The sequence below is a fragment of the Alnus glutinosa genome, chromosome 4 (assembly GCF_958979055.1).
Source record: "Alnus glutinosa chromosome 4, dhAlnGlut1.1, whole genome shotgun sequence".
NCBI lineage: Eukaryota > Viridiplantae > Streptophyta > Magnoliopsida > Fagales > Betulaceae > Alnus > Alnus glutinosa.
Window position 1 is genome coordinate 17,281,758 of NC_084889.1, and position 22,886 is coordinate 17,304,643.

Below are 22,886 nucleotides of genomic sequence, written 5' to 3' on the forward strand. Positions count from 1 at the left end.
CTTGTGCCGTTTTAAGGGTTGGAGAGGGTGGATCTGGTTGGGGGTACTAGCCATTTATTTTTATATCAAATCGACTAGTCGATAAGGCTAAGGCACTTGGCTCGATTAACGGGAGAGCTCGAGTTTGAGCACGAGCTCACACAGGGTTTTTCCCTTGAGGAGCTGAGCCGATCTCAACTTTTGATTCTTGTCACAAGCTCGAGCTTGTGACAAGTGTAAACAAGTCAAGCTCCCACAAGTACTACTTATTTGAACTTGGCTTGTTTACTGTCCTAACTGTGACTTATGACTCAGCTAAGAGCAGTGCTAGGAAGAAGCACTATTTCCGGATGCTTCTCGTATTACCCCTCAGCTAAATTTGAAAGGTGAATATAGCCCTACTTGTAGTTATGTTGAACAAAAAAATATGGGCCCAATTTTGCATCATGTAGGATAAAGGGACGAAGCATTGGGTTTGACGGATTAAGCCCAAGTCACTTTAAGCAGCTAAAGCAAGGGTTGCTATTTATAACCCACACGCAAGAATAAGATCCAGAAATTCGGTTAAAGGTAAATCAAATGGGCCCAGCCTTCTTATCACTCGGTTCAGTTATTGGGCTGGACCTTCTTTACCTGTGCATGCAAAGAACAATCCACCAGCAAATTACCACAAAAGGTAAATTTTCTATGTTCCCTTTCCTTTCGAAATTGTACTAAAATTTCAAACATAACCAGGTACGTTTCCGCCTGCAAAGTGTTCGACAATTTGTCTCTAAGAACTTTCGGGGCGCACCGTAAAAGCCGCCAAATGAGAGGAAGCATAGGAAGAAAACTCTCTTTGCCGAACCCCATTAACTTTTCCAATGCCACCAGACAATCTCTAATCCCCTTCTCCACTTCCTCCTCCTCTCCCGGCGGCGGTGGCGGTGGCGGTCGTGGCCGTGGACGCGGCTCTGCTTCCACGCAGTTCGACTTCATCGCCCCAGGTAAGCCCGGGCCCGATCAGTCCGAGTCGAAGCCGGACCCGACCCCTCCCGGACTTGGACACGGGCACGGCCGCGGCAGACCCGTCCCTTCTTCCCCGACTCTGCCCCCCAACTTCTCTCCCTTCATTTCGTCCATCAAACCTGCACCCGCTGGCCGCGGCCATTCAGTCCCACTGCCGCCAGACTCCGCGCCCAAGCAACCCATTTTCTTCAAGAAAGAAGACGGGCCTACACACGTTTCGGACATGGCTGAGAGCTTCCCTGACCATAATCTCCCTCCGAGCATAATCCCTGTGTTGTCCGGCAGTGGGCGCGGAAAACCCCTGAAGCAACCGATCCCTGTGGCCCAAGCTGTTGAGGAGAACCGGCATGTCCGGGCCTCCCCAAAAAGCCCAGCTCACGCCCAAGGTGAAAGAGTGCAGAGAATGACCCGTGAAGAAGCAGTGAAAAACGCGGTGGAGATTCTTTCGCGTGGTGGTGTCGGCGGCGGCCGCGGCGGCGAGGGTGATGGCGAAGAGAGCAGTGGTGGCGGCAGAGGAGGCAGAGGGTTCAGAGGGAGAGGTGGGCCCGGGCGGGGCCGAGGAAGAGGGATGTACAGAGGGAGGGGGAGAGGGAGGGGTAGGGAGTCGAGGGACGATGGGTATGGGGCAGGGCTGTATCTGGGTGACAATGCGGATGGGGAGAAGCTGGCCAAGATGCTCGGCGTTGAGACCATGAATCAATTGGTTGAAGGGTTTGAGGAAATGAGTGGGGCTGTACTGCCATCGCCCGCGGAGGACGCGCTTTTGGACGCCATGGACGTCAATTATTCGGTGAGTGATCGTACTATTTGGGTTTTTAAGGAATTTCTGAATGTTTGTTTGGTTGCTGAGAAAGTATAGGAAAATAGCTCAAATGTTAGTTGATTTGAGCTTTTCTTGGCAAAGCTTGAAATCAGCAGATGTTTCTGTAAGAATTTGTTTGGCATCAGTTCTAGTTTTAATAAGTTATTTTTTGGCGGAATTGGTTGTGATTATTGCATTTGGACTACAGATTGAGTGTGAGCCGGAGTATTTGATGGGGGAGTTTGATCAGAACCCGGATATTGATGAGAAACCGCCAATTCCGCTACGTGATGCACTTGAGAAGATGAAGCCGTTCTTGATGGCATATGAGGGGATTCAGAGTCAAGAGGAGTGGGAGGTAACGTTTTATGTCTTGTGTTAAATCTTTGATTGATGTCTTTCATGTTGTTCAACACTGCTGCGTATTTGATAATGCCATTGCAGTTTGGTTTAAATTGAATTTTGATGCTTAAGGAAGATTTTGTGGGATCTGTGAACTTATTCATCCACATTACAATCTTTGTCTTGCTTTATGGGCATCATAAACACTGATTTTTGTAAATGTGAATGAGCAGCTAGTTGACTTCTGTATATTCTTTTGTTTGGTCAATAGGACTTGTTTACTCTGCACAACGAACTCATTTGATGCGGTAGGCTTTGTATTGGGAATGATATAAACTATATTGTTGCTGATTGGTTCCTTTGTGTTAGATGATACATTTGAGAACTTGACATTGGATCAGAAACTGCATATTACAAGAATATGTTTACAACTGGAAAGCAACAAACGCATTTATAATGGAACATGTATTGATCATTGCAATGAGATAGAACTGAAGATGTCCACAAATTGAAAGCTAACAAGTATCTCTTCAATGTTGGCATCATTTGAACCCTGCCAAAGTACACATGACCTTCCAAGCCTGAGCTAGCCTAGTAAAGCTGAAGGACATTTAACATGGATAGCAACATCCATTTTAAAATGAACGAACATCGATTGAGATGTAAAATTTTTAAACCACAAATGTTTTTATGATAAGGTGGACCTGTTATGACTTTTAAGGCCATTTTCAGCAGTTGGAGTTAAAATAGCTACTCAAAAAGTACCAATCTCTACTTTAACCACAGGCTATCTTAAAAATACCCAAACAATAATCTCTATTCCATTCTTCATTTTCTTAAAATATTATTTTTTTAATCTTTTTCTTTATTTTTTATTTTTTTTCACTTCTCCCTCTCACTCTCCGGTTTCCCCCAAACCCCAAGCGCAGTTGCCAAAGGGCAACCCTTCCCAAATCTGAAATCCAAACCCTTCCCAGCAAAAAAGCTGCAGAAATCAAAGAATCAAACACAACCCATTGATGCGATGAGAGATCCTTCCCTCAGTTTCACCAAAACCCACTTTTCATAACCCCCCATAAAAAACCTGCCACTTCTCCTTCTTCTCTCTCTGATTTTCTGTACCAATCTTGATCGAAAGTCTGTGCAAAACCATAGCCGCGAGAGTCCAGCTCCTTGGCTACTCCATTCTCTATGAGGTTTCTGGGTTTACTCAGATTTCAGGCATGGAGTTGCTCTACAAGACATGCGGGGCAACAACCGTGGCCGGAAGTGGGTTTGAGGAGAGGAGGGACATTGCGCTTTCGGTGCTGGAAAAATGGGAGAGTGAGAACTTGGGGGTTGTAGTGTTGGGACGAACAGGGAGAGTGAGAAAATATTAATAAAAAATGTTTGTAGTGTTGAACAGTGAATAGCCATTGTTGGCTATTTACTGTTCACTGTTAAGAAAAAATGGTTAAAGTAACTAATCTGCTGGAGAAGAAAAAAGGCTAAAAATAGTTAAATTTAACTTTTTGGCTAAAATAGAGTATCTGCTGGAGATGCCCTAACAAAGTGGTGTTGGTGAGAAATCCATTTTAAAATGAAAAGACATCCATTGAAAAGAAAAAATTTCAAAGCCGATATGTTTTTATGATATTAGTAGTTATGTACTTTTTAAAACTGTCAACAAGGTAGTGTAGGTGACAATTATATCCACCAATATGCAGTTTTATTTGGTCTATGTTCATAGTTGTGAAATTATGTTGCTTTGACAACATAAAGTGTCCAACTTGAGCATTCTCTCATTCAGCTTTGGTCAACATTAAGGACTCTTTAATTGCAAGGCCAATAGGTTGTAGCCCAAATGGCACCTCCACCTTCTTGTAAGTCAGGGTGGCTGGTGTGAGGTCACTGGTTCTAATCCTGCAGGGTGTGTTACTTAAATTCGTGTGGGAAAAAAAAACTTTTAAATGCAAGTTTCTTTCTTCTTCTTTTCGGCTCATTCTTCTAACAGCTTAAGAGTACACGTCCTTATCAGCCAACTGGCTTTCTATGAGAAAACAACATCTCTAATGTCTTATCTATTTATCAATTGAACTTATGAAATGCTAAATCAGTATATTTGGAGATTCATATTCACTTCTTGTGGTTAAACTTACTTGCAGCATCAAACTTATGATTCTTTTATACTAAAGTTAGACTCATAAATCAAGTCTTGGTCAAGTTCTTTTTGAAATCTGGGTATCATGGGATTCACTTGCTGTTTTGCATTATACCAACGTTTTTTCTCACCATCAATGATAGCATAGACTTTGTGTCATACTACTACCATGTTTTGATGGGTTGTACATAATACATAGTTGCTGATGGCAGTTTGGATTGGTCAACGTACATATTATTATTTTTTTTTGGATAAATAATTGATTTTCATTAAAAAGTGCATAGAAAGTATACAAGAGAAGTACGTACTTAAAAGAAGGAAAAAAAGAAAAAGAAAATCATGAAAGCTAGAAAAATGGAAGCAATCCCAGTAGTAAAGGGTATTGAAGAAAAAAGCTTTTAATCCCACCATTGTCCTCTCACGTCCTTCAAAACTTAGATCATTTTTTTTTTCTTTCCAAATACACTTTTTGAGGCAAGATGGACCCACTATCCATACTATTGCACTATGAGAACTACCAGACTGCCCTCTCTAATAGGTGAAAACGTTTACTACTTGTTTAGGCATGACCCAATCTAACCCAAAAGATTGAAAATAGAATTTCATAGAGCACTAGCAACCTCACAGTGGAGCAATAGTTGATCAACGGATTTCCCACTCTTTTTGCATATGAAATACCAATCTACCACTATAATATATTGCTTCTTCAAGTTATCTGTAGTGAGGATCTTCCCTAACGAGGTGGACCAATCATAGAATGTCACTCTGAATTAAACATTATTCCGCAAAATACTTCTCGAAGGGAAAGGAGTACTTTCATAGTGAATTAGGACATTATAGAACGATCTGACATCAAATAACCCTCTTTTGGAAGGGGCCCAACAAAGCATATCTTTCGATCATTGCTTATGTTTCTCCTTTGACAATTAGTTATAATGATTTCGTTGTTCTTTTTGTTCCTTAGAGCTAGGAGCTTCCTTTTGTATGCTTCTTATGTACTTAGGGGCGGCTTTCGTTTTTAATGATGTGTCGATTAATTATCAAAAAAAAGTTGCAATATTTTGCATACTTGCTTGGCTTTGGGCATCTTGTAATGTTGTAGTATTAGCCTATAGAAAGTGTTTCAATGTTTGCTGCTGTAAGGATTTGAGTTCAAGATGTATTATATTAAAAGATGTGTTTGAATGGTAATAAATTTTAAAGAAGTATGATACTTCAAGCTTGGGCCACATCATTCCCACCAACACCATGCCCACGCCACTCTAAGGTGCACATATGCAGCTTCCATACCTAAAAGCCAAACAATCATCACCTAAATTGTAATAAAAATGAAGGATAGGTATATGTTTATTTAGGTTTGCTATCTGCTTGGTCGCTGCGAAATGAAATTTTTTACTTTGTTTATCTTGGCAACCAACATAGCAAGGGTTTTGGCTTTTCGGAGAAAACTAGAGCAGCTGCAGTGTCGAGACTTGGAGGTGAGTTAGCATGCCTGTGCAGAAGGGGGAAGAGAGAGAGTGGGTTAGGGACTTAGGGTTGGCTGTCTTTTGGGCTTGTTTTTGAGAGAGAGGGGGCCGAACCTCTGTTACTGGTCTGTAATCAACTGCCATCAGGCAGGTGGTTCTGGTAAATTTTTTTCAAACCATATTAATTTGAGGGGGAATTCTTTAGCACACACTGTGCTTTTGTTGTTCCTTTCTGTTTGTTTTCATTTATACTCTATTTACTTATCAACTAAATAGGGAAATAATAATATGCCCATAGAGTTCTATTAGTATATATGGATACTGAAGTTACAGTATCCTTATTATGTTATTGCTTATATATTCTTTGTTTGATGGGAATTATATGATGAGCTTTGATCTTTTATTGCGTTGGCAGAAATTATAGTACTCTTCTTGTGAGCTCGATAATCATTTGTTTTTCTATTGAGAAAAATAAGGTGGGGCAGCTCCTGTGTTTCTGTATCTTTCTGACCTTTCTCATTTAACCAGGAAATTATGGAAGAGACAATGGAGAGAGTTCCATTGATGAAAGAGATTGTCGATTACTACAGTGGACCGGATAGGGTAACTGCAAAGCAACAGCAACAAGAGTTAGAAAGGGTTGCAAGAAGTGTTCCTGTCAGTGCACCAGATTCTGTAAAGCGGTTTGCTGACCGTGCAGTTCTTTCTCTTCAGGTTAGTATTTTCCCTTATCATCTTTAAATATCTTATTATTTCCACTCCATGCATGAATTACTCCTTTTAGAGTATTTGCTCCTTGCCTATGTTGAACTAGTCATATATGTTTCTCTCTCTGCGTGTGGGTGGGTGTGTGCTTGTTTTGTATCTGCCTGCCTGATGCATGGGACTACAAGTAGCACAGATGTGTATGCATTCATTTGTCTCACTGCCTGTTCAAGGGACTATGGTTGATTGCTTTGGCATCTTTTTACTATCAAGAAGATATGGTATTCTCTTACGGTCAAAACAGTCTTTGGAGACATCTGAGACACATTCTTGGTCATAGTGTCTCCCTTGTTGTGGCAGGGGACAACAAGCACCATTATTTGACACCTAGCCTAGTTTTAGTTGTACACACTCACAAGAAGAATTTACTTTTCCCCCTTGCACCTTCCATCAAACTATTGGAAAATATCCAGATTCAGACAAAAAAAGAAAAAAATAAAATAAAATGGATAGATGACTTCAAAACATACTGGGAAATATCAGATATTTTCTTTGGTTGGGAATGAATGATATATTTTATTTTCTAGTACTTGTGCTGGCCAATGATATCTTGCAGCTTGAGCTGGCCATCAGGGGCTTGTTCTAAAGAAGATATGGGTTGGTGGTTATGGACCTCTTTTTAGAAGTGCTTTTACATTGTAAAATTACAGGCTAAAATCAGAAATAAATGGTATGTATCTTAGTGTGTATACATTTTCCTTGCTATGATTTTTTTTTTTTTTTGGAATAGAAGCTGTTATCTTAGTGTTAATATTATAAAGTTTCAAACAGACTTTGAGGCCAAGAATTTTGGTTGGTGATTAGTGGTTTCAGATGACAGCAAAATAATCCAAGCAATGTAATTTCAACCAAGTCAAAGAAATTGAAATTTTCATCATGTACAAATTCTGTAATTTTGAGGACTATAGAGAGAGTTTCTCTTTTAGGATGTTGGCGTTGATTAATTATCAGAAAAAATGAAAGTTATATTTGTCTGCCCCTTGTGCACTAACGGGGAAACAAAACGGAACAGAAATCAATTGAGGACTTGAGGTGGAAGCTAGAGATGAAGTAGAGAGGATAGTAGGGCTAGGTAAAAGTCATTCCTTAAATATTAGCCATGTTAAAACCCAATATTGATTAGGCTTATTTTGGACCATGCTTTTTGAGTATAATCTATCTTTTGTTCATATTAGAACCATGATCAGGGCCCATCCTTTTGGTGATCTTGTGTAGTCGATCAGCTATAACTGTTAGAATTAGGGTCTAGTTAGAAGAGAGAGAAAAAGATTGGGAAAGAATAATGGGTGAGGTGTAGAATCTACTTGACTTCTCATTATTCAAATATAGAGAGATTTATACAATAGACTAGTATACTCTTACGTCATATACTTATTACAAGTATTTCCTTCAACACTCCCTACTAGTTGGATCATAGATCATATTAGTCTTGCTTGGGACTAACAAACTCTAACTAGTTACAACCCAATGACTTTGTAAACATAGTTGCAAGTTGATCTTCCTACTTCACATATGGTATAGAAATATCTCCACTTAATACCTTATCTTGAATGAAGTGGCAATCAACCTCAACTTACTTAGTCCATTCATGAAACCTAGGATTAGAGGCGATATGAAGAATGGCGATTATTAGAAAATAATTGGAAAGAGGTTGAAGCAAGAAACCCAATCTCCCACTTAACTTAGTATTAGTGTGACTCATTGCCATATACTCATATTTCTTTTTATTTATATGAATAATAATTTATTAAATAGAAAAGGCAAAGTCTTGTACATGAAAAGTATACTAGAAAAGCTACCACCCTAAAGGTGTCTGGAATTTAAAAAGTTAACAAGATCAAAAATATTCAAAGAAGAGGAGAAGTTAAGTACGTAGATAACAGCCCAATCCAAAAGAGATCCCAGAAAAGAGGCTTTTAAACAAAGCACATTTGACTTGCAATCCTCGAATAGGCGCAAATTCCTTTGTCTCCTATTGCTCCACATTAAAAACTCAGATTCATTTAAATTTGAGAACATGTGGTTGAAGGCCGAAGGTTTTGTAGAGTTAGTCAAACGATGGTGGGTTTCCTACTAGTATTCCAGCATGCCATATTAAGCTCTAGCCAAAAAGTTGAAGCATCTGAAGGTTGATTTGATTCGTTGGAACTGAGAGGTTTTTGGTAATATAGAATTGAGGAAACAGACTTTATTGGAGGAAATTAAAACTCTAGATGGTTCAGAAAATGAACGCCAGTTGGCAGGGGAGGAAAGAGATAAGAGGGATCAGCTGAAAGTTGATTTGGAAAAAGTGGCCTATATGCAAGAAGTAAGTTGGAGACAGAAATCAATAGCAACTTGGTTAAAAGAGGGGGAGCATAACACCTAATTTTTCCATCGTCTCGCCAATTCTCATAGAAGAAACAACTTTGTCTTCAGTCTTTGTATTGAAGGTAGTGTTACTTCAGAGCAAGAGATGATAAGAGATTCAATCACTCAATGCTATACGAAGCTCTTTTCTGAAACAGCCCCTTGGAGGCCCAAGTTAGATGGTTTGGCATTTCCTAGTCTAGACCCCTTAGATGTGGGTTGGCTCATGAGACCATTCCAAGAGGAGGAGGTTCTTCAAGCTTTGCTTAGTATGGATGAAGACAAAGCTCCGGGCCCCGATGGCTTCTCTATTGCTTTTTATTGTTCCTGTTGGTCTATAGTTAAGGCTGATATTATGTGTGTCTTTCATAACTTTCATTGGCATGAGAAGTTTGAGAAGAGTCTTAATGCTACTTTTATCGCTCTAGTTCCAAAGAAGACTAGACAACTTGAGGTTAGGGATTTCAAGCCTATCAGTCTGGTGGGGAGAAGATTTTGGCGAAAGTTCTTGCTGTTAGATTGAAGCATGTGATGGGAGATCTCATTTCCAGCAGCCAGAACGCATTTATTGGGGGAGGCAAATTCTAGATTCAGTTCTAATAGCCAATGAGTGCTTGGATAGCAGGCTGAAATTGGGGGTTCCTGGTGCTATGTGCCAACTGGATCTGGAAAAGGCTTATGATCATGTCAATTGGGATTTTCTCTTTTATGTTTTGAGGCGATGTGGTTTTGGTGCTAAATGCAGAAAGTGGATTTTTGCGTGCATTTCCACGGCTCGCTTTTCCGTTTTGATTAATGTAGCCCGTATGGTTTCTTCGGGAGTTCTCGAGGCCTTCGCTAAGGAGACCCTCTCTCGCCTCTTCTCTTGTTCTAGTTATAGATGCTCCCAGCAGGATGCTCTTTAGAGCGATGGTTGGGGGATTTGTATCAGGTTTTTGGGCTAACAGTATCAACACTTCTCTAGAAGTTTCTCACCTTTTGTTCGCAAATGATAATACACTTCTTATGCTTTGAGGCCATTTCGAGATTAAAAATCAACCTCCAAAAATCTGAGTTAGTCACAATGGGAGAGGTTCTTAATATAGAGGAGCTGGCCGATATTCTCAGTTTTAGAATTTCTTTTTTCCTTTGAAATACCTGGGTCTTCCTCTAGGTGCCCCCTTCAAATCGAAAGCTATTTGGGATGGGGTAGTCGAGAGAATAGAAAAAAAGGTTGGCTAGCTAGAAAAAGATCTACTTATCAAAGGGGGAGCGTCTTACGCTCATCAAGAGCATGTTATCCAGTCTTCCTACATACTTCCTTTCCCTCTTCCCGTTACCAGCAGGTATAGCTAGGTGATTGGAGCGCCTTCAGAGAGATTTTCTTTGGGATGGTCCAGGCGGGGATCCCAAAATACATCTGGTTAATTGGAAGTCAGTTTGCGACCTTGTTTCTAGAGGGGGGCTTGGGTATTAAAAAGTTGATGGTATTCAACAAGAGTCTTCTCGGTAAATGGCTTTGGAGATTCGGGCATGAAGAGCATTTCTTATGGAGACAAGTGATTGATTCGAAGTATGGGCTCAAGAGAGGAGATTGGTGCTCAGAGGAAGTTTGAGGTCCTTATGGGGTGAGTGATATACGGAGATTATTAGAATAAATAAAACAAGAATTTAAGAAGAAGAAGACACAGAAATAGGAGAAAAGAAGTAGAAATTAAGAAAGAGAAGAAGAAGAAAGTCGCGAGAGAGAAAGGAATAGAGAGAAACAAAGGGCGGCACACGCTCAAATTAATCAAATTCGTCAAAACTGTTTTAGTCTCCAGTTTACAGTGTTTAAATAGTAGATAGCAACCCTAATTAACCCTAGAAGGGTTATGAGTGGGCTAAATAACTAAAACAAATAAAGGCTATAATTGAGCCCATTATTACAACCCAGATAAATAAAACCCAAATAAATAAATAACTAAATAAAATAATAAGATGTCCGCATCAACTCTCCCAGGGTGGGAGCAAAACTCGACTTCGTTGAGTTGTCAATTCTCAAGAAACTGCAGTCAATCACCCAACCATAAGCTAAGTGGTTGAGCGAGCCTCTTTCGACGTCCATAAACACGTGTGAGTGGAGGGCGGAATCGGATGTCCCCACCAACTCCTCCGGAACGGGTGTGCGGTGATCCAGGCAGAGGAAGATCCTACTGACTCCGATAAAATTCTAATAAATCTGGATAAATCAGGTTGATCTACCCAACAAACAAGGAAACGTTGCACCTCTCCATCATTGGTCAATACAGTCTGTTCATCTAAAATAGCATAAATTTTATCTTTGTGTGCTGGGATAGATGGTACTGGAGTAGGGGTGGCAACAGGTTCAGGATCAAGGTCCACAGAGGGAGGTAGAAAAAGATCATTGGAGGGGTTAAAATGGCCTTTGTAAGCAACTAGATCCTCAACATTGAAAGTAGAGTGGTAACCAAAATGTGAGGGAAGATCAATGACATGCATTTGGACCAACTCGCTTTAAAATTTTAGAAGGACCAGCACTACGAGCCTGCAATTTGGATGCGGATCCAGGTGGACGCCGCTCCGGTCAAATTCAAATCATAACATAATCCCCAATATTAAATTCAACCTGTCTTTTATGCAAATTAGCTCTAAGTTTATATGATGCATTACTTGCTTCAAGTTGTTTATTGATCTCAATATGCAAATCATGAAGATGTTGTGCAAATGCTTCAGCTGACATAGACACACTAGCATGGGGGGACATGGGAATAAGGTCTAAAGGCTTCCTAGGCTTATAACTATGAACAACCTCAAAGGGACTCATACTTAAAGACCGATTCACAGAACTGTTATAAGCAATCTGAGCTGTAGGAAGGATCAAATCCCAATTTCGAAGATTTTCCTGGACTAGACACCTTAATAAATTGCCAAAACTGCGATTAACAACCTCAGTCTAACCATCCGTCTGAGGGTGGTAAGCAGTGGAGAATTTCAATTTAGTACCAACCATATGCCACAGAGTTCTCCAAAAATGACTAGTGAAATGAACATCCTTATCAGAAACAATAGTCTTAGGAAGGCTATATAATTTGACAATCTCGCTAAAATACAACCTAGCGATCCTAGACGCATCTGAAGTCTTGCTACAAGGGAGAAAGTGAGCCATTTTCGAGAAATGGTCGACTACCACGAAGATAGTCATGTTTCTTACGGGTACGTGGGAGTCCTAACACAAAATCCATACTGACGTCTTGCCAAGGACAACTGGGAGGGATGAGGCCTGTTGAGGGATGAGGCCAAGCTCACCGAAAGCCCAAGACAAGGTCAAACAGAAAACGAAGTGGGTCAGGAAGGATTGGGCCTCATGACGCAGGACCAAGATGTGACAAAGGCTAAAGGAAAAGAAGTAGCCCACCAGGACATTTGTGGAAGCCCACAGATAACGTATAGGCGCCGGATTCAGTCCAGGCAGACGGTCCAGAATGGAGCGACGACGGAGACGGTGGCAGAAACGGTCGAGCAAAGGCAGAAAACGCTGATGACGATGCTGGAGGTGGTTTCTGAGCCAGATCCTCCTGGCTCTGGGTCTGGAATGTTGGGGAATAGGGCTGTGCGACTGGTGAAAATAATGGAGGAAAACGGAGCTGAATCAGAGGGTGTTGATGGGGTCACCGGGGTTTTGAGAAAGGCTAGAGAAGAGATTATACTGCATGAGACCCATGATTCCTTATGTACAAGTCCTGGATTGGCGGATACACAGAAGATGGAGGAGCAGATTCACGATGGCAGTGAGACTGACCTGGCGGGTAAGTACAAGCTGGATTCTGTTTTGAGTGTTGGTGTAGGAGAAGGTAGGGATGAGGGTGAGCAGGGGAGTGAGAGTTTGAGAAAGGCAGAATCTGATGTTGGTTTGGGAGAGATAGAAGCACCGAGCAAGGGATTAAAAATGCAGGAATTCATTGGGGAAGTGGATGAAGTAGGGTGTGATAATGAATTACGGGAGGAGGGTGAGGGGGTTTAATATTTTAGCTTTGGTGTCCCGGTCAGATGAGGTTTCTGGGGGAAGTGAGATGCTGGATGTACAACCGTTGGCAGTTTTGGAGAAAGAATTAGGAGATGACCCTATGTCTACAGAATGGGTGATTGAGAGAATTAGAGGTTTTTGTAAAGTTGTAGGAATGTCTTGTCCAGGTTTTGAAGATAAGTTGATGGATTTGTTCAATGTTATTGAAGCACATCGGTATTCCGATAGGGTGAGGCACGACAATAATCTAAGTGCTATTGGGAACCGTGGACAACGTGAAGTGAAGAGGTTAGAGTGTTCGGTGAATTATGATGGGAAAGGAGGTCAATCATCTAGGTTGACTAGGAAGGGGAGGGTTGGTAATTGTTAATGTTGAAGCCAAAGATCATTTCTTGGAATGTACGGGGCATGAATGAGCTCAAGAAAAGAACGAAGTTTAGGGGGTTGTTGAGGGAGTGGAAGGCAGACATTGTATGCTTACAAGAGACAAAATTGGAGGTAATTACTAGGGAGATGGTTTATAGTGTTTGGGGTTGTGTATATGTGGATTGGGTGTATATGGGTTCTAGAGGGGCTTTGGGAGGTATTTTGTTAATGTGGGATAGAAGAGTAGTCGAGAAGATTGAAGAGTACGTGGGGAGGTATGTGGTAGCTTGTGCTTTTCGTAGTGTGTCAGTAAATTTTGATTGGGGATTTGCGGGTGTTTATGGGCCAAATGATGATGGTGATAGAAGAGGGCTTTGGGATGAATTGGCAGGTTTGAGGAATATTTGGGAGATGCCTTGGTGTATGGGGGGGGGGGGGGGGGGGGGGGATTTTAACATTGTCCGGTATCCGAGCGAAAGAGGGGGGCAAGCGAGATCATCCCAGGCTATGGTTGAGTTTTCTGAGTTTATTTTTGAACAGGGCCTCATCGATATTCCTTTGGTTGGGGGGAGATCCACTTGGTCAAATTGTCGCTCTTGGTCCAGAATTGATCGATTTTTGCTATCTACAGAATGGGAGGAATATTTTCCTGAGGTATCTCAAAGACGTCTGCCTCGGATTCTTTCAGATCATTATCCACTGCTTTTGGATTGTGGAATCGGGAGACGGGGTAGGGGGTCTTTTAAATTTGAGAATATGTGGTTGCAAGCGGAAGGTTTTGAGGAGCTGGTGAAGAGTTGGTGGAGAGCTTATGTGTATGAAGGTACGCCTAGCTTTGTGTTTGCCAATAAGTTAAAAGCATTGAAAACTAATCTTAAACAATGAAATGAGGAGGTGTTTGGGAATGTAGGGGTTAATAAAAAGAAGCTGGAGAAGGGTCTGTGTGAGCTGGATTTGATTGCAGAGGAGAGGCCATTATCCGAAGAAGAAAAGTCCAAGAGAGAAGAGTTTTCTAGAAATTTAGAGCGGCATGTTTTTCTTGAAGAAGTGAGTTGGAGAGAAAAATCTAGGGCTTTGTGGTTAAAATAGGGTGATAGCAATACTAAATTTTTTCACCGGCTGGCTAACTCACATAGAAGACATAATACGATTGAGGCTCTAGTGGTGGATGGACAGTTGACTGATGATAGGACAGTTATCCAAGATCACATTGTGGAATTCTATAAGAAGCTATATAGTGAGCAATATCAGTGGAGACCAAGGGTGGATGATTTATCTTTTCTCTCCATTGATGAAGAGGATAGAATATGGATGGAACGTGAGTTTGAGGAAGATGAAATTTGGGCGGTTATACAAAATTTCAAAGGAGATAAGGCTCCTGGGCCTGATGGTTACACTATGGCATTTTTTCAAAAGTGTTGGGAGATCTTGAAGATTGATATTATCGCGGTGCTAAAGGAGTTTCAAACTAGTGGAAAGTTTGAGAAGAGCCTTAACGCTACTTTTGTGTCGCTGATTCCAAAGAAGGCCGGAGCGGTGGATATCAGAGATTTTTGACCTATCAGTTTAATAGGTGGAATGTACAAAATCATCTCAAAGGTCCTGGCAAATAGGTTGAAGGAGGTATTGAGGAAGGTTGTCTCTCATTATCAAACTGCTTTTATCAAGGGGAGGCAAATATTGGATTCTGTTTTGGTCGCCAATGAATGCGTGGATAGCAGGATTCGATCTGGAACTCCGGGCATTATTTGTAAGTTGGATTTGGAGAAGGCGTATGATCATGTAAGTTGGGAGTTTTTGCTTTATGTTTTGAAGAGATGTGGTTTTGGGGAGAGATGGCGTGGCTGGATTGCTCATTGTATTTCCACTGTTTGTTTTTCCATAAATATCAATGGGTCGCCTTCAAGGTTTTTCTGTAGCTCACGGGGTCTTCGACAAGGGGATCCTTTGTCTCCGCTTCTGTTTGTGTTGGTGATGGAGGCTTTTAGTCGGATGATAGATGCGACGGTGGATAGTGGGCGCCTAGTGGGGTTCTCAGTGGGATCGAGCACGCACGATGCTATGATGGTTTCCCATTTATTATTTGCAGATGATACGTTGATCTTCTGTGATCCTATTGCTGACCAGATCCGAGATTTGAGGTGTTGCTTTGTTTTGAAGCAGCTTCGGGCTTGAGAATTAATTTGTCTAAATCTGAGATGGTTCCGGTAGGTGAGGTAGGGGATGTGGAGGAATTGGCTAGTATTCTTGAGTGGGGTGTGGCCTCCCTTCCGATAAAATATTTGGGTCTTCCGTTAGGTGCTAAGTATAAAGACGCTCATATGTGGAATAGCATTATTGAGAAGATGGAAGCTAGATTAGCGGGGTGGAAAAGGTTGTGTTTATCTAAAGGTGGGAGGTTAACGTTGATCAATAGCACTCTTTCAAGTTTACCTACGTATTTTCTTTCTCTTTTCCCTATTCCAGTGGGGGTGGCTAATTGTTTGGAAAAACTTCAGAGAGATTTCCTGTGGGGCGGTATTGGAAATGAATTTAAATTTCATTTGGTTAATTGGCATACGATTTGTTCTTCTAAGGTCTCGGGGGGGCTAGGAGTGAGAAAGATGGTTATGTTCAATAAAGCCTTGATGGGTAAATGGTTATGGAGATATGCTTTGGAGAGGGATGCTCTTTGGAGGAAGGTGGTGGACTTCAAATATGGAAGTATGAAGGGTGGTTGGTGCTCTAAGGAGGTTGGGGGTTCTTATGGGTTTGGAGTTTGGAAGAGTATTAGGAGGGGATGGGATGCTTTTGCAACACATGTGAGATATGAGATAGGGAATGGTTCGAAAGTTCTGTTTTGGCATGATGTGTGGTGTGGGGAGATTCCTTTGAAGACTCTTTTTCCTGAATTGTTTCTCATTGCTAGAGGCAAGGATGCTTGGGTGGAGGAGAATATGCAAAGAGAAAATGGCCCAATTCTATGGAATATTTTGTTTTCTTGCCCAGTTCATGATTGGGAGGTCGAAGCGGTTAGTAGATTTTTTGAGATGTACACTCATAAAATTAGAAGTGAGGGAGAAGATAAAATGCATTAGAATCCAATGCGAAAGAAATCATTAGAGGTAAAGTCTTACTATAAGGTTTTATTTAGTCCTATTCAGTCTTACTTTCCGTAGAAAAGTATTTGGAAAGTTAAGGTCCCCCCGAAAGTGGCTTTCTTTGTCTGGACGGCAACGTTAGGGAAAATTTTAACCTTGGATAATTTACGAAAGAGAATTATTATTGTGATGGAATTGTGCTTTATGTGTAAGAGTTCTGGAGAGTCCATTGACCATTTGTTTTTGCATTGTATGGTGGCTACAGAATTGTGGAGGACGATTCTGCAAATGTTTGGGGTGGAGTGGGTAATGCCGCGGTCGGTGAATGATATGTTGGGGAGTTGGAGGGGGCAAAAGGGTAATCAGACACTGATACCAATTTGGCGCATGGCTCCATTGTTTTTGGAGGGAACGAAATGCACGCTGTTTTGAAGATTGTGAGATTGATTTGATGAACTTGAAAAGAATGATGTTACGAACGATGTTTATGTGGAGAGAAAATTTTCAGTTTATGCATGAGTGTTCTTTTTTTGAATTTATAGATAGGTGCTCTTTTTTTTCTTTGAATTAGGGGCTTTTTGTATACGTCATGTGTACTATGGGTTGCGCCCCTTTGCGCCTCTTGAATATACTTTACTTATCAAAAAAATAGTATTCAACCCAATGACCATACCTAGAATTCAATTTCTTCTGAGAATTAAGGTAGCGAAAGGGCCTCATGGTCTGAATAAAGAACAAACTCCTGTGGCAACAAATAATGGAGCCAATAGCGCAAGGCCTGCACAACTACATACAATTCTTTGTCATAAGTGGAATATCGTTGCTTGGCATCATTTAACTTCTCACTGAAATAAGCAACGGGGTGGCGTTCCTGGCTAAGGACTCCACCTATTCCTACCCCGGAAGCATCACATTCAACCTCAAAAACCTTGGAGAAGTCAGGAAGTCGCATGACAGGAGCTTTCGTCATTCGCTTCTTGATGAACTTAAAGGCCTTAGCCGCTTCCTGTGTCCACTGGAATTCTCCTTCCTCATGCATTCCGTGATAGGAACCATGATTGTGCTAAACCCCTTGATGAAGCGACGATAAAAGGTAGTTAGACCATGAATACTCCTGACGTCATGTATAGACTTGGGTTCAGGCCAACTAATAATGGCCTGAATCTTTGCAGGGTCAGTAGATACTCTTGTAGAAGAGACAATTTGATCTGTGTAGAAAGAACACTTCTTCACATTAGCATACAGACTTGCGGCACGAAGAGTAGAACAAACCTGTGTCAGATGATCTTGATGTTGTTCCTTGGTTTTACTGTAGATGAGTATGTCATCAAAGTAAACGACGAGAAACTTTCCCCTGAAAGGCCGAAAGGCTTGTGTCATTACTCTCATAAAAGTACTTGGAGCATTGCTTAGTCTGAAAGGCACGACTAACCTCATAAAGACCATTCTTCGTCTTGAAAGCAATTTTTATTCATCACCCGGGCGAATCCTAATTTGATGATACCCACTCTTTAGATCAATCTTAGAAAATATTGTGGCACCAACCATCATATCCAACATATCATCAAGCCTAGGGATGGGAAAGCGATACTTTATTGTGATCCGATTAATGGCACGACTATCGATGCACATCCTCCAAGAACCATCTTTCTTAGGAGTCAAAAGGGCAGAAACTGCACAAGGGCTTAAACTCTCACGGATGAATCCTTTGTGAAGGAGTTCATCCACTTGTCTCTGTAGCTCGGCATGCTCAGTGGGATTCATCCTATAATGAGGCAAATTCGGAAGGGACGCTCCTGGGACAAGATCTATAGCATGTTGAATATCCCTTAAAGGAGGCAATTGGTCAGGGAGGTCCTTATCGAAGACATCCTGAAATTCTTGAAGAAGAGTTTGGGCCTCAGTCGAGGGCATGATTGGAGAGTCCAAAGGAACTTCCATGACAACCACAGCAAACACAACAGCGTCATCCACGAGAGTTCGCTCAAACTCTGTAGGGCTAATGATATTTAACCCTTTACGTTCTATATCCTTCTTTGCTGGCTGCGAACCCGCGGGTGTTGGGGGTAAAGGGTTCAGATGGATCTTCTTGCCCTTAAACACAAATGAGCATGAGTTGGATCGACCATGGATGGTCACATCCAAATCAAACAACCAAGGTCTACCCAGAATAACATGACCAACATCCATAGGAATGAGATCACCATATGTGGTCCTTATATTCCAAGAACTGGATAGGCACCAAACAACGTTCTTTTACCGCTATGGAAGAATTATCAACCCAAGAAATGCTTTACGGTTGAGGGTGAGGAGTTGGTTGCAATCCAAGCGGGACACAGTAGTAACCGAAATGGCATTAATGCAACTCCCATTATCCACAATGACCTTACAACCCTTACCATTGATTTTGATATAAGTATGAAAAATAGCATGACGACGCGAGTCATCATCGTCTTTGGATTGGGTCAGGGTACAACGGACAACACTTAACCGGGGTGTATCGGAAACAAGGAGCTCAGATCCTAGATCCACAAAAAGGGTCTGGATACAACCTAAAAATGTGCCCTCAGCATCAACCAAATCATCAAACTCGTCAAGCTTAGGTTCATAGACTTGATCTTCCAATGGCCCATCAACGATATCCTCACGTTCCTCAATAATTAGGGCTCGACTAGGACAATTGGTTGAAATATGGCCAAATCCCTTACAATTGAAACACTGCAAGCGAGAGGAAGTTTTAGGAATTTCTGGACCTTTACCCTTATTCTCCCGAGCAGGGTAACTAGACAGTGGTGGCCTTAGAAGAGACCTAGAGGGAAGAGTGGCCGCTGGGGAGGCGGAAGGGCGATTATCACCACGCTTGCCATACGAAGTCCGAGTGATCGACTTCCCAATTTCCTATCCTACAAGGTTTGTGATGGTTCTCACATTAGTTTCTGGCATGGTGTATGGTGTGGAATAGAGCCACTTAAGCATTCTTTTTCTGAACTCTATTACATTGCTCGAAACAAGGAGGCCTCTGTGTCTAATTATTTGGACGTATCCATCCTTGGAAGTGGACAACTTGTTGTGGACTCCCTCTAGCAGTCAGAGATTTACAGCGAAGATTTATTATACTTTGTTACAGTCAGGTGAGCATAGTTCTTTCCCTTGGAGAAGTGTTTGGAAGGTCAAGGCGCCTCCTCACGTTGCTTTCTTCTTGTGGACAGCAACACTTAAGAGAATTCTCACGGTGGATACTCTTAGAAAGAGGGGCTTCTCTTTAGCTAATTGGTATTGTCTGTGTAAAAAGAATGAGGAAACAACTAATCACCTTCTCATCCACTGCGAGTATACTTCGGCTCTTTGGCAATTGATTCTTAATCTTTTTGGAGTCTCGTGGTTATGTCTAGCAACATCCAAGAGCTTCGGGGTCTCATCAGATTTGGTTGAATGTGCATGGGTTGCCTTTCTTGATCTTTAAACTTCAGACTGTCACGGTTTTTTTAAACTATCATTAGATTGGTCTTGTATGTTTTATCTATGGGTTATTTCTATGTTGAATCAAAGTCCTTTGAGTTACGATCAGAAGTCGAGAACGGGGGCTTTCGTCTTGCTGAATGGAGCAGAGGATTATTTCGATCAGTGGTCATGGGTTTCCAGAGCGTGGTATGGATGCTGAACATAATGGAGGAGTTGATGAATGGACTGACGTCAAAGGAGTTTTGTAGGTCTCATCGAGTGGGAGATTCAGTGCTCATCATGCAGAAACTATGGGCAATTTTTGGAGATTACAGAATATGGCAAGGGAGGGAGAAGTAGCTATATACACATACCGGAAGGACGAGAAAGCTGTGGATGGGGGAGATGTATTTCGCAGTTGAGGAGGTTGGTGAAACACTGTGCACCGGCAGGAATGGCAGGTCAGCAAAGTAGCCATATTCAGGGGCAGCTGCGGCCGGTGGAGGACCGTCGGACTTTCGTGGAAGTGGTGGCAGGTCAGCAAAGTAGCCATCTCTCACTATTCAAATGTATATATATTGGAAAGAATAATGCAATGGACTAGTATACCGTTATGTGGTAGTGGTACACTTATTACGAGGATTCGATCTTAACAATACTGATGATTTCAATTAGTAAGTTTCTATTTTGTTTTTTGTTTTTTGTTTGTTTGTTTGTTTTTTAATGAGTAACTTTCAATAACAGAAACAACTGAACACTTTACAAAGAAAAGCTATGGCAAAACAATAACCCCTACCCAAAACCCAAACTAAACCAACAAAGCAATAAAAACCAGCAAACTATCCTCTGTAAAATTAAAACAAAATCCCATCTATATCCCAAGCACTACAAAGAATATCATTCCCACAAGTCTTCTTGAATTTACCTTTGGAAATAAAAACGAATCTTCACTTCCCATATAATTTGTTGTAAAAGCTTCTCCTCAGACCATGGATTATTTCCATGTCTTAAAGCATTTATATTCCTTCAAATGTTATAAATTGTAGAACCAAAAACTAACCGACAAAGATAAGCCTTCGGATTATTTCCATGTCTTAAAGCATTTATATTCCTTCAAATGTTATAAATTGTAGAACTAAAAACTAACCGACAAAGATAAGCCTTCATAGTTTTTCCCCTCCATTCTTTCAACCCCAAGGAAACCACATCATCCCAGCATAGAGGCGGATTCAACACAACCCACAAGAGAAAAAAAGGGATCTACATGTTTTGAAATTCTGCTACTAAACCCACAAGAGAAAAAAAGATGACCTCTGTCCTCAATCCCATATCTACAGAAAACACAATTAACATCCCCTTGAAAACCCCAACTCGAAAGTTTCGTACCAGTTGATAACGCATCCCTCATGGCTAACCAAGTCACAAAAGCTTGTTTAGGAATGGATAAAGGATACCAAACCAAAGACCACCAATTCACAATATTTTGCTTTATCTGAATGGCAGCCCAAGTATCTGAACAAGAGTACTTACCAGTTTTTGAGATAGACCAATTTGGGGTATCAATCCCACCAAGAGGAATCAAACTTAGCTTGCTTTAAATATCAACAAGCTGATTAGAACGAGCAAGCCTCCAATTCCAATTACCATTCTGAATGACGGAATCTAAACGAGCCTCTAGTTTACTATGAGCATCATATATAACACGATGCTCATACTTTTCAAAAAGCCCCCCATCCGGATGTCAAACATCAAACTAGAGATGGATGTTTTTACCATTACCAACAAAAAAAGAAATAAAACTACTACTACTACTACTTATTATTATTATTATTATTATTATTATTTTGTTTAAATATGAATGACTGTCTTGATGTGGTGTGGTTGATTTACATTCTGCGTACTCGTTGCTGCTAACAAGAGAAGAAATTTGATTGTGAGATTTCATTGCTTTTACTTTGTTGAATAAAATGGAAAACAAGGTAAAAGGGAAAAAGCATTTCTGAGATGTTACTAGATAGAGATATGTTTGATTTGAGAGAGTTGAAATTTTGTGTAATGCAGAGCAACTCCGGGTGGGGATTCGACAAGAAATGCCAGTTCATGGATAAGCTAGTGAGGGAGGTTTCCCATCATTACAAATAAGGTCTGGGAAAATGACTTGGTAAGCAAGGAAGGTTGAGCATAATTTATATTCTTTGTTTTAAGGATTTCTTCGGAGTGTAGCTTCTTCAGTACTCTCTCTTAATTTAACAGTTAATGAGAGATTACATCATTCTTGTAATAAAGAACTACGTTGAATGCATTATGGCATCTGAATGATGTCGTAATATTTTTTGAAGCAGCATGTTCAGTTTTAGATTCATACTCATTTGTAGTGTTGTATTCTTGGGAGGGAGGGAGAGGGAGAGAGTTTCCAGTGTTCTGAAAGTAACTTCTCAAACTTGTTTTATTTCTTTTATCGTTTGAAAATACTTCTCATTTTTTTTGCTTTTCGGAATAGGATCATATCCATTTCATTGGATACTATCCATTTTAAATGAAAGGTCAGGATTTGAAGTTGGTGCATCTAACAGTGTATATGAAGTCAATGTTGACACGTCTTTTAAAATTTTAATTAATGTAAAATTATATACACTATTAGATGTATTAACTTTAAATCCTGACTATAAAATGAATAGCACTCATTTCTTTTGAAATTGAGAGAATCTTATTAAAAATGGGTTCTCAATTTACCCACTAAATTTTCATTTAGTGCGAGTGAGAGAGCCTTTCGGGTTTCAAGATGGAGATGTTACAAAAAGTATCTATATTTGTTTTGCAAATTGCAAATAATCTCCTTATCTTCTACAAATAAGAGCAACTTTTTTATCTTGGGCTCTCTTTCGGACAAGTATTTTGTTGTACCTTTAATCTCATTTATGCTCCGTTTGTTTCGGCGTAAAATGATTTCCGGAAAATGATTTCGGTATTTTACGGTGTTTGGTAGGGGCGAAAATAATGGTCAACGAAAATCATTTTCGGTTTGACCGTAAAACCTTATTTAATTTTTGGAAAACGATTTACGGTTTTTAAAACCGTAAATCGTTTTCCAAAATTATATTCTTCGTCTTTACACGCACGTTTGATATCTGACTGTCCAAAT

The 22,886-nt window shown here is 40.7% G+C and overlaps 1 protein-coding gene across 1 annotated transcript; it reads left to right on the forward strand.

Annotated features, from left to right (window-relative positions):
* Nucleotides 1–536: 536 nt before the first annotated feature.
* LOC133866020 (uncharacterized) lies at nt 537–22,112 on the forward strand. The gene is made up of 6 exons (XM_062302583.1): nt 537–655; nt 715–1,777; nt 1,998–2,147; nt 6,266–6,451; nt 19,872–20,280; nt 21,806–22,112. Exons 2-5 carry the CDS (start codon nt 788–790, stop codon nt 19,962–19,964), a joined length of 1,419 nt encoding a protein of 472 aa, XP_062158567.1. The 5' UTR covers nt 537–655; nt 715–787; the 3' UTR covers nt 19,965–20,280; nt 21,806–22,112.
* The last annotated feature ends 774 nt before the right edge of the window (nt 22,113–22,886 follow it).

What these genes read in the sequence shown, in the direction of transcription:
- LOC133866020 (XM_062302583.1), top strand. Translation starts at nt 788, where the DNA reads ATGAGAGGAAGCATAGGAAGAAAACTCTCTTTGCCGAACCCCATTAAC. An exon ending in AGAGTCAAGAGGAGTGGGAG is followed by an intron (nt 2,148 to 6,265) that starts GTAACGTTTTAT and finishes TCATTTAACCAG; the next exon opens with GAAATTATGGAAGAGACAAT. An exon ending in GTGCAGTTCTTTCTCTTCAG is followed by an intron (nt 6,452 to 19,871) that starts GTTAGTATTTTC and finishes AGTTACGATCAG; the next exon opens with AAGTCGAGAACGGGGGCTTT.